The 14,913-nt window shown below is 44.5% G+C and overlaps 3 protein-coding genes across 3 annotated transcripts; 2 read left to right on the top strand and 1 right to left on the bottom strand.

Annotated features, from left to right (window-relative positions):
- The first annotated feature begins 6,978 nt into the window (after nucleotides 1-6,978).
- LOC109421209 (adult cuticle protein 1) lies at nucleotides 6,979-7,647 on the top strand. Its single transcript, XM_019695697.3, has 2 exons — nucleotides 6,979-7,111; nucleotides 7,175-7,647. Exons 1-2 carry the CDS (start codon nucleotides 7,106-7,108, stop codon nucleotides 7,541-7,543), a joined length of 375 nt encoding a protein of 124 aa, XP_019551242.2. The 5' UTR covers nucleotides 6,979-7,105; the 3' UTR covers nucleotides 7,544-7,647.
- A 4,242-nt stretch (nucleotides 7,648-11,889) lies between these two features.
- Nucleotides 11,890-12,396, bottom strand: LOC109432470 (glycine-rich protein-like). The gene is made up of 2 exons (XM_019708799.3): nucleotides 12,338-12,396; nucleotides 11,890-12,270 (listed from the first exon to the last, which is right to left on the bottom strand). Exons 1-2 carry the CDS (start codon nucleotides 12,341-12,343, stop codon nucleotides 11,926-11,928), a joined length of 351 nt encoding a protein of 116 aa, XP_019564344.3. The 5' UTR covers nucleotides 12,344-12,396; the 3' UTR covers nucleotides 11,890-11,925.
- A 387-nt stretch (nucleotides 12,397-12,783) lies between these two features.
- LOC109432431 (uncharacterized) lies at nucleotides 12,784-13,404 on the top strand. Its single transcript, XM_019708766.3, has 2 exons — nucleotides 12,784-12,924; nucleotides 12,991-13,404. The coding sequence occupies exons 1-2, from the start codon at nucleotides 12,919-12,921 to the stop codon at nucleotides 13,339-13,341; spliced, it is 357 nt and encodes a 118-aa protein (XP_019564311.2). The 5' UTR covers nucleotides 12,784-12,918; the 3' UTR covers nucleotides 13,342-13,404.
- The last annotated feature ends 1,509 nt before the right edge of the window (nucleotides 13,405-14,913 follow it).

Here is a 14,913-nt window from a genome sequence, read left to right as displayed (position 1 = left end):
AAATGAGCTCTTTCGATTAGGCTATAGAAAATAGCAATATTTTATTCACTAAACAACCCAATTCCCGACTAGCCTAGATAGCTGTGTAGTAGGCCTGTCCACCTTTTCAAAAATGTTCTCTGATTCTCAAGTTCACCCCCATATTTTGATTGGCATCCTAAAAGCAGTAACTGGTCAAATTTTCAGCCAAATCCATTGAAATTAAGAGGTGCATCATTTAGTGTAGAATTAGCTATAAGTTAAAATACACATTAATAAAAACAAAAAAAAAGAGGTGCGTCAAATCAATTTTGTGTTTTTCGACTATTTTTGAACTTCAAAAAATCATAACTACACCAAAACTTGTCAAAACTTAATTCTTTTGGCAGAAATTGAAAGCTATACTTGTTTGCTACAACTTCTTCGAACAACGTGTGCCAAAAAAATTGAAGGAAACATGTGTAATTATCACATTTGTAATCAGAAAAACCTTAAAAATTTGATTTTTTGATAGATTTCGTTCTGGAACACCTTAATATACGTTATAAGTTGTATTTTTCAAAACGGCGTCATATTCTCTCATGTTTTTTGGTTATTTGCTTCTTTGACACCAATGCTGTAGGAGTTGAGCAAAAATTATCGGAGAAGTTGTAGCAAACAAGTATAGCTTTCAATTTCTGCCAACAGAATTAAGTTTTGACAAGTTTTAGTGTAGTTATGATTTTTTGAAGTTCAAAAATAGTCGAAAAACACAAAATTAATTTGATGCACCTCCTAATTTCAATGGATTTGGCTGAAATTTTGACCAGCTACTTCTTTTAGGATGCCAATCAAAATACATATGGGGGTGGACTTGAGAAACAGAGAACATTTTTGAAAAAGTGGACAGGCCTAAGTGTCGGTAGCTATGTGTTCAACTGGCTAAGAATAGCACTACGGACCGCCTGTTCCAGTGGTAGCAGTCCACTAATCAGGTGACCCCTAATTCAAGGTGTTATGCGGCTTTACGCTACCGTGCCTGTGAATGAATGGTTAGGGGGGTCTTATAAAAACCTAATCACAAACGGAGCCTGTGGAGTACCAGGGCACCCTGCACAGTATTTGTCCTTACTGTGCCAACCGGAGCAACAGCGCGGTGGACCTTGTGTTTCTCCGAGACAATCAGCTGCCCTTCTTCAATCTCATGCTTGAGGCTGGATAAGGGCGGAATTATTAAGATGTTATTAATTAGTTCAAATTTTCACTTATATGGTTTCGCATTATGCGTTTTACACAGTGTATTCTGTGCATCCTCGCCTGTGGCGCACTCAAATCGTTACCGATCTGGCTTTATTGTTGCTGTAATTCTTAAGAGTTTAATCTTGCCTAGTTTGGGTAGTGGATACGGTTAGGATAGCTCAGATCAATCTTCAGCACAAAAGAACAGCAACGATCAATCTTTGTAGACTTATGCAAAATGGTACAGCCCAAGTGGCGTTCTATCTAGGAAACCTTGTGAATCCAGTGTTTGCTACTTTCAGTAAAAATGAAATGGCAAACTCACGTGTCATGCCTCGAGCATGTGTGCTTGTCAACAACGCAATCGTTGCTACACTCATCTCTGAACTAACTACTAGAGATGTATGTGCTATCACAATCGATGTATCTGTTGGAAACCTCCACAGGAAAGGCATTTATTGTTCGGATTATTTACCGCATGATCCCTATCCCCTACGGATGCTTCCCTATCCCCATCCCCTACGGATGCTTTCAAGCAAGTCATTGCATACTGCACTTCAAAAGACCTTCCGCTAATTGTTGGTAGTGATGCTAATGCTCACCATATAATCTGGGGCAGCTCAGACATCAATTTGAGAGGCTCTAGTTTGATGGAATACTTAAGTAGTACAGATCTTGGATTACTTAACATGGGCAACCGCCCAACCTTCATGATATCTGCTAGAGAGGAAGTGTTAGACATAACGCTTTGCTCTAGCAGAGTTAGTAACGGGCTGACCAATTGGCATGTGTCAGATGAAGAATCTTTATCTGATCATCGCTACATCTTGTTTGAACATGTGAATGATACTTCGCAAACTTTGCGTTTCAGGATCCCCCGGTCAACCAACTGGGATCTCTTTACCGATTTGGTTGCAGTCAAATTTCATGGATACTCACCATCCATTGACACTCCAAGTGAGTTATATGATGCCATTGATACAACTATGACTTGCATCACGGAAGCTTTTGAAGAAGCTTGCACTCTACGGTCTTTGAAGATCACAAGAGGAACCCCTTGGTGGATGGTTTGGCGAAACTCAGGAAACAATGTAGAAAGAGTTGGAAAAGACGACTTTCGGCTAGTTCGGAAGCTTTCAGGTCGGCTCGTAAGGCCTACAGGAAAGCTCTCCGGTCTGCTGAACGATTCGACTGGAAAAACCTTTGTACAAATGTTTCCAGTTTGAGTGAAGACAGGCGGTTAAACAAAATCCTTGCGAAATCTAAGGATTTCCGAGTGAACGAACTTCGTCTGCCAAATGGCGGTTTGAACTTCCTCTGAGACGGGCTTGGTGGTCTAGTGGCTACCGCTTCTGATTCGTATGCAGAAGGTCATGGGTTCAATCCCTGACCCGTCCTTTTCATCCTACTTTGTATCTTTCTATCCACTTTCTCTCTCACTCTCTCTTCTCTACATATACAACTCACGTATATTCATATGTTCATAGCCATCGCTAGAACCAGAAACGAATTGAAAAAAAAGTCGTTTCCCTCCCTTCCAACTTCCACTCACAGCACAGTGTATATATAACGCCAATAAGTTATGCAACCAAAGCGTGCTGTGCCGCTTGATCTTATTCACCTTATTCACCACACAATCTATCACGAACACTATAAATAACCCTATCCATGGATCGCATCACCGTCCCAACGGTGACTCCCAGATCTCCCATCCTTTCCGTCTAACAAATACCCCAGTCCGTGCGGGTTGTGGGACGCAGAGTGCTCTCGGTCTCTAGTAGCAACAACCAGTACACTCTAACAATCCTTTCCCTTCCCAGCTGACTATAAGGACGTGGCCGGCGCCGCTATTGATCAAATATGCATGAGCTGCTAAAATTGCACTCTGAGAATAAGTGGAATGTCCCAGCCCCTTATTCAGTTGGATCACAGTGCAACTGGTACCAGTTCAGATCAATCACGGAGGAGCAACCATTGACATGTATAGTCAGAATTGATCGTTTTTGATCAAATGGCGGTTTGAACTTCCTCTGATGAGGAAGTTCTGGAATGCTTATTCAGCACACTTCCCTGGATGTGTGGATATTACATCTTCGGTGTCTTTTCTTGAAGTTACGATTCCCTGGCTTCGGCTCGGAGTATTGTAACTATAGAATCGATGGAGTGGGCACGTAATAGCTTTGCTCCTTTCAAATCTCCTGGGGCAGATGGGATTTATCCTATTTTGCTTCAGAAGGGATTTGATTATTTCAAACATGTTTTGAAACAACTACTTGTTTGTAGTTTTGCTACAGGGTATATTTCCAAATCCTGGAGGGATATTACTGTTAAGTTTATTCCGAAAGTGGGTCGTGCGTCGTATGAAGAAGCAAAGAGTATCAAACCTATCAGTTTGACCTCTTTTCTTCTGAAATGCTTAGAACGCATTGTGGATCATCACATCCATGATGTTCATCTGGCCAACGTGCCTCTTCATGTGAACCAACATGCCTACCAATCTGGTAAGTCCACTGTGACTCTTTTACACAAGGTTGTTTACGATATCGAGAAAGCATTCGCTCAAAAGCAATCTTGTTTGAGTGTTTTCTTAGATATCGAGGGTGCCTTTGACAACGTGCCTTTCGATGCCATATTGGAAGCCGCACGGAGTCATGATATATCTCCAATGGTTTCCAATTGGATGATCAAAAACCGATATCTCTTCTCGACATTGCGTCTAGCAGGGATTAGGAAATTGAGTGTTTGTGGATGCCCCCAAGGGGGAGTCTTATCACCGCTTTTGTGGAATCTCGTAGCAAATACGCTATTGAGGCAACTCAATAATAGCGGTTTTCCTACTTATGGTTTTGCCGACGACTACCTAACATTGTTGGTTGGTATGTGCATCAGCACCCTTTTCGACCTGATGCAAAACGCCCTTCAGGTAGTTGAGGGTTGGTGTCGCCAATATGGCCTTTCGGTTAATCCGAGTAAAACATCTATTGTTCTTTTCACGGAAAGGCGAAACCGTAATGGCGTTCGACCTTTGCGTCTCTTTGATTCTGAAATCGATGTGACTGAACAGGTAAAGTACGTTGGAGTCATTCTTGATTCCAAGCTTTCCTGGACACGTCACATTGAGTTCAGAATCAAGAAAGCTTGTATGGCCTTCGGGCAATGCCGGCGAACCTTTGGTATAACTTGGGGTCTCAAGCCCAAGTATATCAAATGGATTTACACAACTGTTGTTCGAACAATATTGGAATATGGACACAGACAAACAGACGTAACACCTTGCACGATTTTCATGGAAATCCATCGCCCAGTTCACACTACCATCACCTTGTGGAAAAGATGCACGAATCACTGTGTTGTGTAATATCGTCAACAGAAGGCACTAGTGTGAAACATCAAATGCATAGAAAAACGATGCGCGCGCCTCTGGATGTGAAAGCCACAACTATGAAAATTTAAAATGATCGTTAAAAGCGTGGTCATTCCCATATAGTTATCGCTTGTCGAACTCAAATCGAGGAGCTGAATTCAGCAAACGCTGTTCACCTTGTATGGGTACCTGGCCATTCTTCCATCGCTGGCAATGAATTGGCTGATGAGTTAGCTCGCACTGGTGCATCACATGACTTCATTGGTCCTGAGCCAGCTATTCCGATATCGAAGTGTTGGGTAAAGCTTCAGATTCACACCTGGGCTGCTACTCAACACAGACAATACTGGAATAGTTTGGCGTCATGTCGTCAAACCAAATTGTATTGTACTGAGCCATCTCCAAGAGTGGCGAAGTATCTTACAAATCTGTCAAAGCAGAATTGCAGCATTCTGGTCAAAGCATTGACTGGCCACTGCCGACTCAGCTATTACATGGCGAATATTCAGCAAGCTGATTCATTTGCATGTGATAGCTGTGAATCCGATTATGGAACTTCGTATCATTTGATATGTAACTGTCCAGTTTTTGCGCAACTACGTTTCCGAGTATTCGGTAAACACTTATTAAGTGAAACTGACTTCAGAAACCTGAATCTTCAGGATATTCTGTTGTTCTTAACCCGCTGTGGTAAAAAGCTATAGGCTCTCTTTCGCTTTATGCGTTATTACAGTACCCTTTTCAGGGCGCTGTTTGAACCCATTGTGGTACGCTTATGCGTTAGTATCCTCTTACAGGGTACTTTTCCTATTTCCCTACCTGCCCCTTATCCCCATCTTATCCTTATTTCCTTCCTTTTCCCTCAGGTAGATGATGAAATAGGCTGTTATTTTGGCGATGGCACAAATGCCCCAAATGGAGGATAACATGCCTCTGAAGCCGGCCTTCTGATACCTTCTGATACATTTCAGTATAAATCTCTGACCTCTTCTTCAAGATGGATATTGAAGGCGCGCTTCGAAGCGTGAAAAATATTAAAAAGGCAAATGTACAAACCCCAACGTTCAGAACCATTTTTGAAAAGGGGGATATAAAAACAGAACAGTACTGTATATCTAATACGCATTGAAACATCCCTTCCTATAGTACAAACCGATATCCCTTACCAAATCAAAGTCATGTCTCGAATCTGCAAAAATTCAAATATATTTCAAATATATTTCTGAAACAAAACGCCATACGAAAGATAAGAGGAAAAAAATTAAAAGAAAATAAGGATATGGATAGAGATACGGTCAAGGATATGGTAAGGTCAAAGAAAAAATACAAATTGAATGAAACATTAGGTCGACAAAATACTAAATTTGAATATTTTTCACATAAATAAAAAAAACATCTCAATATTTTCACAATTATTTTCGAACATTTTCTCCCAACAAAACCCACCGCGCATTGCGGATGGTCAGCATGATGTTGAATCACATCACCTGAGGGCTAGAAAAAAAAACAGAAAGAAAGGAACCGCGCCGACGACTCTCAACATCACTATCGAGATCATTCGCTCATTCAGCACGCTACAGGGAGCAATGTAGTCAAAGAAATATATGGTCGTCAGCGATATCGTGCGTACATTCATACCTACTTGCACCGACAGGAGGGCCCCGAAGGGATCATCACCGCGCGCGCGCGCGCTCGCGAGTGTACGCCATACCTCAACCGTTGTTGTTCTGTTGGTTTTGCTTTGCCGTGAATTGTAATGATCATAGTGCGAATGTGACACCGGCGACGGCGGCGGCCGCGGCTACGCTGGACTAACTGTGTGGAACCGGATTTGCCAGGCCGCGCGTATCGAATATCGACAACGAAGAATGCGTGTAGATCAGGGCTGGTCGTGGAACCATCTGTTACCGCTGCCGCAGAGCCACCGCCACTCTATGGATGGGGAGTTGGCGTGGTGTTCGATCGCATCAGCAGCGGTTCAATGGACGCGTTTTGCGCGCGCAAGTTCCGAGCTGATACAATGCGGGAAGTGTGTACTATTTAGGGTACAGTGAGGTAAGGGTTAGTTTCAACATTATCGAGATGAACTAAGAGATTAACAACTACGTTTGTATCCAACATTTGTCCCACCATGCCCTACGTTGTTGGTATTACAAAATAAGACCACATGGTGGTGCTTGCCCCGTTACGATGTACGGACGGCGATCAGCGGGGTAGCGTGGGATATTTGTTTTGTTGCTCCTGACTTGTTGAGCGCATATTATTATTAAATTATGGGCGGATGAAGCTGAGAATCGCGTAGGAAAAAAAGACCAAAACTAGATCACCTCTTTGAAGACCATAAACTGTTCACAATTTTTCTGAACTTCTTTTGTGTAAAGGACGAATAAGGAAGTAATTGCACTGGATCCAGTTTTGCAGCTTGTAGCGGATGATGACGTCGACGATGGTAATTAATTTTGGGGTATATATAGTGATAAAAAGTCCTGGAGAGATCACAGAATTATTCTGACATCAAAGAACAAACAACCAACCATTGCAATCATGAAGGTAAGTGAGATCTTTTCTTGAACTCCTTTGGATATCTCGATTTACTCGTCTACCTCTTCACAGTGCATCGCAGCTGTAGTCATGATGGCTCTCGCCGTGGCCGCCGAAGCTGGATATGCCCCGTTGCTGTACAGCGCTCCGCTAGCGGCTTACCCGGGACATACCACCGTTGTCCAGAGCAGCCGGTCGGATCCAACGCAGTTTACCGAGTTCCCAGCCCTTTCGTACGCCGCCGCCCCAGCCTTTGCTCCCTACTCCTATCCGGCTTACTACGCCACCGCTTACCAAGCCCCTATTGCTTACTCCGCTCCGGCCGTTCTCCTGCAGAAGGAAGCTCGCTATCTAGCTGCCAACCGTGGAGCCATCCACGAGGCTCCTCTGCCCGGACACGAGATCTCCCAGCAACAGCTCAATCTGGCTCCTGCTGCGTAAGCAGATTGAGTTCGACGGTCTTTGGCTAATTTCGGCTTTGTGATACTATCTACGGAATTTGAAATATATGTTTACTTTGGCAAACTTATTTTCATTTGACCTACTCAATCAAATACAATAGAACGTCCGTACCGCCGAGTCTTTTCAGAATATGACCTGCCAAATGGTGAGTTGACCTAGAGCGTCCAACATAGCTCTGGTCCGCGTAAGTTCCTACCTCATGCTTCCACAAGTCAATCGATGACAAAGACCGTCTTTTTTTTTTTTTTTAGTGTGGGGTTAAGGCCGTCTTCTACAACGCCAGTAGAAGCCAGGACTACTCTCTCCTCGACCCACTAAAACACATTCCTATGGTCGCCAAACCCTACGTCTCTCCGGAACCACCAAGAAGGTATTGCTTCAGAGAGGGGCTAGTGCATATCGCACCCTCAAGGTTAGCTGCCGTAGCCTAGCAGCAACGAACATCGATGACTCGCTCTGGAGAGTCCATCACGATAGCATGCTGGCGCTTAGCCAGTTTCCCGAGTGGTCCTCGCCACTCCCTTTGTCCTCGGAAGGCGGGCAGGGTCAACCCCGCCCGCGCCCTACTGCTGAGCGGACATCAAGAACTGATGCCCACATGCAACCCGATCTGACCTGCCCGTAAGAAAGGGTATCACTACCCTTCAGGCCCTATCAGATGCATCCGTAGGTTGCAGACAGCAGGGTCTCACCTACCCCGACCCTTGCCGGGGACCCCTTTCCAACCACGGGCTCGGATCCAACCCAGTAGACTGACGCCACGACAGCACCGCTACCGAGACTTCCTCTCCGCGGCCACTTAATCGCTGTAAGGGTCGATCTCGACCGCAGGGCACCGGTATGACCTACGAAGCCGACTTCGAACCCCTGTCCCACCTCTTGTACTGCATCTGGACTAGCCATTCTCCGAGTCCACGCGCCACCTCCTCTGTAGCTCCCAGACGATATGGGTGATAGCCGTTGAAACGGCATTCCAGCTAATCTCATCCCTACACATTCTCTGGACCAAGTTGTCCGGGGACAAAGACCGTCTGCTAAGAGCTGAGTGCTTAGCTGGTAGTGCAGCTTTTGCACTATTGTCCTTCTGACTTCAGCTATATTGAGAAGGTACGTCCAGAGCGTCTGTTCACCAAGGAGATGCGGCTCAAAAAGCATCTACTCCGGCATCCAGCAGCTGAGTATGATATGCAATGAAGCATGCCGTATGTAGCTTGAGATCCAAGAAGACTGAGCGAAATCCAATGACCGAACTTTGGTGTACAAAGATTGGCATAGTGTCAAATTCTGATATACTCTTGCATAGAAGGCTTTAGATTGGAACCCAGCAGGACATCGCAGCAGAGGTAGGCCCAGAGGCACATAGCGGCGTAACCTCTACAAGGAAATGAAGGAAGTCAACAAATATTTGACCTGGCCACAGGTCAAGCCGAAGGCCAACAATCGTCCAGGATAAAGATCTTTCAATTCTACCCTCTGCACCACCATGGGTGCTCATGAGTGAAATCTATCAAAAACATATTATTTTTTAAGTCCACACTCCGCAAATTCCTAAGTTGGAGAATGATAACAGCCAGCGATGCGTAAACTTTGCAGCCTCCCGTGGTATGGTAGTCCGAAACACCTTCTTCCCCCGCAAAGATATCCACAAAGCCACCTGGAGATCATCCGACAATCAAACAGAAAACCAAATCTACACAGAAAAAAATATGTAATTAAAATTCAGCGAGAAATCATGCACATAAAGGGAATGCTAGAGTTAGTGCACTTTTACATGAGATATAATGTAAAATTACATTATCATCGTGTAAACTTCCGCCAACCATCGCGTAAACCATCATGGACTCCAACCGGTTACGCGACTATTAGTGGAAATTTACACGATTGTAACGTAATTTTACATGATATCTCATGTAAATATGCACTAACTCTAGCATTCCCTTTATGTGCATGATTTCCCGCTGAATTTTACATGAATATTTTTTTCTGTGTACTACGTTCTAATCGACGGATAAATTCTTCTCGTAAATAACCAATGTCCGCACATACCTGCAGTGCGAATATAGATTCGGATCACTACTTAGTAGCTGTATGCATGCGCTCAAAACTATCGACAGTTATCACCATGCGTCGAAGTCGAACGCCGCGGCTCAACATCGAGCAGCTGCGTAACGTAGAAGTGACTACGCGCAGCAGATAGCAGTGGCCCTACCAACGCAAGAGCAGCTTGGCACAGCTACACTTGAAGATGGCTGGAGGGACATCCGATCCGCCATAGGAAGTACCTCGGCTACAGCACTAGGCTTCGCGACTCCGAATCACAGAAACGACTGGTACGACGGCGAATGTGAACAGTTGAAAAACGAGAAGAATGCAGCATGGGCGAGAATGCTGCAACACCGTACGAGAGCGAATGAGACACGATACAAACAGGCGCGGAACAGGCAGAACTCAGTCTTCCAGATGAAGAAGCGCCAGCAGGAAGAACGAGATCGCGAAGCGATGGAAGAGCTGTACCGCGCTAAGGACACACGAAATTCTACGAGAAGCTGAACCGCTCGCACAGAGGCTTCATGCCACAAGCCGACATGTGCCGAGATAATGACGGGAATATTCTCACGAGCGAGCGTGAGGTAGTCGACAGGTGGCGGCAGCATTACGATGAGCACCTCAATGGCGACGTTGCAAGTACCGAAGGTGGCGTGGTGACAGATCTGAGAGTATGTGCACAGGACGAAAGACTTCCGGCCCCTGACCTCCAAGAGATTGAGGAGGAGGTTGGCCGGTTGAAAAACAACAAAGCCGCTGGAGCAGATCAACTACCAAGCGAGCTTCTAAAATACGGTGGAGAAGCACTGGTGAGAGCACTACACTGGGTCATTACCAAGATTTGGTAGGAGGAAGTATTACCGGAGGAATGGATGGAAGGTATCGTTTGTCCCATCTACAAAAAGGGCGACAAGTTGGATTGCGGGAACTACCGCGCGATCACACTACTGAGCGCTGCCTACAAGATACTCTCTCAAATTTTATGCCGCCGTCTATCACCGATTGCAAGAGAGTTCGTGGGGCAATATCAGGCTGGATTTATGAGTGAACGCGCTACAACGGATCAGATGTTCGCCATCCGCCAGGTGTTGCAGAAATGCCGCGAATACAACGTGCCCACACATCACTTGTTCATCGATTTCAAATCGGCGTATGATACAATCGATCGAGAACAGCTATGGTAGATTATGCACGAATACGGATTCCCGAATAAACTAATACGATTGATCAAGGCGACGATGAATCGAGTGATGTGCGTAGTTTGAGTATCAGGGACACCCTCGAGTCTCTTCGAATCTTGCAGAGGGTTACGGCAAGGTGATGGTCTTTCGTGCTTGCTGTTAAACATTGCTGTAAAGGGTGTAATAAGGAGAGCGGGGATATACACGAGTGGAACGATTTTTACGAAGTCCGTTCAGCTGCTCGGTTTCGTTGATGATATGGATATTATAGCTCGTAAATTTGAGACGATGGCGGAAACGTACATCCAACTAAAGAGTGAAGCCAGGTAAATCGAATTTGTCATTAATGTGTCGAAATAAAGCACATGATGGCAAAGGGCTCCAGGGAAGAACAACCGCACCCACCACCCCGAATTTCTATCGACGGTGATGAAATCGTGGCAGTTGAAGAATTCGTGTACTTGGGCTCACTGGTGACCGCCGACAACGACACCAGCAGAGAAATTCAGAGGCGCATTGTAGCAGGAAACCGTGCTTACTTTGGACTCCGCAGAACTCTACGATCGAATAAAGTTCGCCGTAACACGAAGTTAACTATCTACAAAACGCTGATTTGACCGGTAGTCCTCTATGGGCACGAAGCATAGACTCTACGTGCAGAGGACCAACACGTCCTTGGAGTTTTCGAACGGAAGGTGCTGCGTACCATCTACGGCGGAGTGCAGCTGGAAGACAGGAATTTGAGAAGGCGAATGAACCACGAACTGCATCAGCTGCTGAGAGAACCAACCATCGTCCACACCGCAAAAATGGGAGGCTACGGTGGGCGGGTCACGTCATCAGGAAGTCGGATAGCAAAGCAACCCGACTAAAATGGTTCTCGAGAGTCATCCGGCTGGTACAAGAAGACTTGGTGCGCAGCGAGCTAGGTCGATCGATCAAGTGGAGGACGATCTGCAGACCCTTCACAGAATGCGAAACTGGAGACAAACAGCCATGGACCAACTAGAATGGAGACGATTACTATGAACAACGAGGTCACTCAGGCCTTAGTCTGATCGGTAAGGTAAGGTAAGTATTGTATTTAAAAATGCAATATTAGTATTTTATTCATGATCCGTAATGGAAACCTTACTACCAGTACTTGTTATATCCCAGACCGTATCCATGTCCATATCCGTATCCACCGTAGTTCCACAGACCGTTGTCCACAACCTTGGAAACAACCGGAGCAGAGTATCCCCAGCTCTTTCCGTAGGCTGGCCAGTTTCCATACACGTTCGGGTAGGCAGCGTACTTTTCGTAACCAACTTCTGGAACCACAGCAACCTTACCTCCGTACAATCCACCATAGGCTGGCCAAACCGTGCTGGCCTTCACGGGCCATGGGTTGGCATAGGCCACAACATCGTGGGCATATGGAGCGGGAGATGCTCCGGCGCTGATGGCCAGAACCAATGCGATAACGGCAATCGTGAGCTGTGGAGAATTCGATTAAGATGAGGGTCTTGAATAAGTTCTAATGTCAAACACCTCAGATAACTACCTTCATTGTTACACTGCAAGTTGAGTTGATTGTACACTTTGAGCAACCCTAGATGACTGATGTCGAACCATTGAATTGGTTTCTTTTTATAATGACTGCGCTTGCAATAAGAATGCGAAATAGTCTTCAAAGTTCCTCATGAGGCTCACCTCTGGGAGCATAGCAAACAGGTTATCAAATTCCTTTGCAAGGTTAGGCAATGACTCTGTTCTACTCAATTCTCAAAACCAAATTTTGCACACTCTATTGCGAAATCACCTTGTGTGACCGACAAGGAGCATCAATAATGGTCGCATTATTTGTTTCAGTATGTTTCACATGATTGCGCATGAAAAGGAAATGGCCTTCTATAGTAGTAATTAGGTCAATGTTAGCACCGTCAGACTATGTTTGTCTCACTTTCAAGTAATGATCTTATTGCCTGCTAATAAAATCATTCAGTTATAAACTGAGTTCTTATCCATTGGGTTTTTTCATTCAAACTGGGTTAAGTATAAATATAGAAGGTTTACCACGAATGATAGCAGTTCACAAAGTGTTTCGAAGGATTAACAACGTGAAGCAAATTCGAAAGCTCAAATATGAAGGTAAGCGTCTTTGATGAATTGAGCATTGCATTCCATGAGAATTTGAACCAAACATCAACATAACAGCTCATCATCGCCGTCATCGCCCTGGTTCTGGCCATCAGCACCGAAGGATCCCCTGCTCCATATGCCAACGATGTTGTGGTCTATACCAACCCATGGCCCGTGAAGACTAGCACGGTTTGGCCAGCCTACGGTGGATTGTACGGCGGCGGTAAGATCGCTGTTGTCCCAGATGTTGCCTACGGAAAGTACGCTGCCTACCCGAACGTGTATGGAAACTGGCCAGTCTACGGAAAGAGCTGGGGGTACTCTGCTCCTCCGGTTGTTACCAAGGTTGTGGATAACGGTCTGTGGAACTACGGTGGGTATGGATATGGCAATGGATACGGCCTGGGATATAACAAGTACTGGTAGTGAGGTTTTTATGTTCGAACGGGAATAAAGAACTAGTATTGCAATCTTGTGATGCACTCGAATAATCCGAAATCATTTCATACTGATATGATCACTTTCCTGGCGTTAACTGGCAAATATACTTTCACATGGAAGATCTAGACATGTTTTAAAAACTGCTGCTTCTGTTCTAGTGTTATTGCTACACCACAGAACGCGTACTTAAATGCAGAGATGGAAAATGATGAAAATTGCAGCTGAGCAGACACAAACCAAAACAAACATACTCGTGAACAACAGGGACCTGAGAATACTCTCACTTCTTTATTCGTGAGTAAACGAAACTGGCAAGCACTCGCATGAGATTCGCGAAGCATCGTGAGTTTTTTTTTTGTATTTTGACGAAAACCGCATTTTAACGATTGGCAATGCTGCATTTCAGGAGCAATGAAGCATAAAGCATTAGTTTATGTTGGATGATCACTGGATTTGCTATTATTACCACAATAAAATGCACTTCTCGCACCTCCACTAGTTCTTCACGAATAAAAACTCATGAGTGTTTCTGTTTTTGTTTTGCAAAGCAGATGGGTGCGAATAAACTCACACAGTTCACTCTCGGAATCGTGAGTAAACCTTGTGTTGGCTTTACACTCGCGAATTGCTTCATGATGGGAATAATTCCATCACTAATCAAATAAACTATGCACTTTTTTCAAATATATTTTGTGCTTCTCATACCATCCGAAGGAAGATTAGGAGTGTGATTTGAGGCACATTCATTATCTGGACACTTGGATGAATGTTTATCGATGAGTTCGTTTCAGAATAAAATAATTAAGGGAGCTAGAAGCAAAAAGGTGTAGTGACAAAAACCCACTGTAGAGTAAATGAGGCTCAAAGTTTTTCTCCAATTTTTCATTCCATACAAAATTTATAGAGTTCAAATCAACCCAAATTTCGATTTATACCAAGAAGATACCAATCCAAAACACACTCGCGTCTATGCTGAAAGAGAGAAGGGTTTATGAGAAAGGAATGTTCGGAGTTCGTTTGGCTTTCTATTCCGCAGAATCATTACCTGTTCTGTGGCTTAGTTGGTTTAAGCAACGGTCTAGCGAATACGTAGTCATTGGTTCAAATCCCACCAAAATGCAGTTTTTTTTTTTACAAATTTCATCTCTCAATTTGTAAATTAGCAACATTTCGTGCATTGTAATTACAAGTTTTTCCAGTATGTTTCAGACACACCAGCAAATCTAGTATTTTTTTTTTAAAAGACACTACACCGTCTTCAGCCAGAGGCTGCACAGACTGAACATTACACTAACATGAGACAACGGACAACACACATAATACCCAGTGGCCCAATGGAGAATTTTCCGTTTAACGAAAAGTTTTCCCCGACTGGAGCGGGAATCGAACCCGCACTCCGAGGCTTACGAAACGCCTAGACGACTGACGCCGCTAACCGCACGGCCACGAAGCCCACAAAATGCCAGTAAAAGGGCAATATGTATCACTGTTATTGCTGATGCTTCAGAAATTTCTCCGAAAGCATCTTAGCAGCTCCTGCACAAATTACTGCAAAAT

This window comes from Aedes albopictus, chromosome 2 (assembly GCF_035046485.1).
Source record: "Aedes albopictus strain Foshan chromosome 2, AalbF5, whole genome shotgun sequence".
Lineage (NCBI taxonomy): Eukaryota > Metazoa > Arthropoda > Insecta > Diptera > Culicidae > Aedes > Aedes albopictus.
The sequence above is the reverse complement of the archived record's forward strand: the minus strand, read 5'-3'. Positions and strand labels throughout refer to the sequence as shown.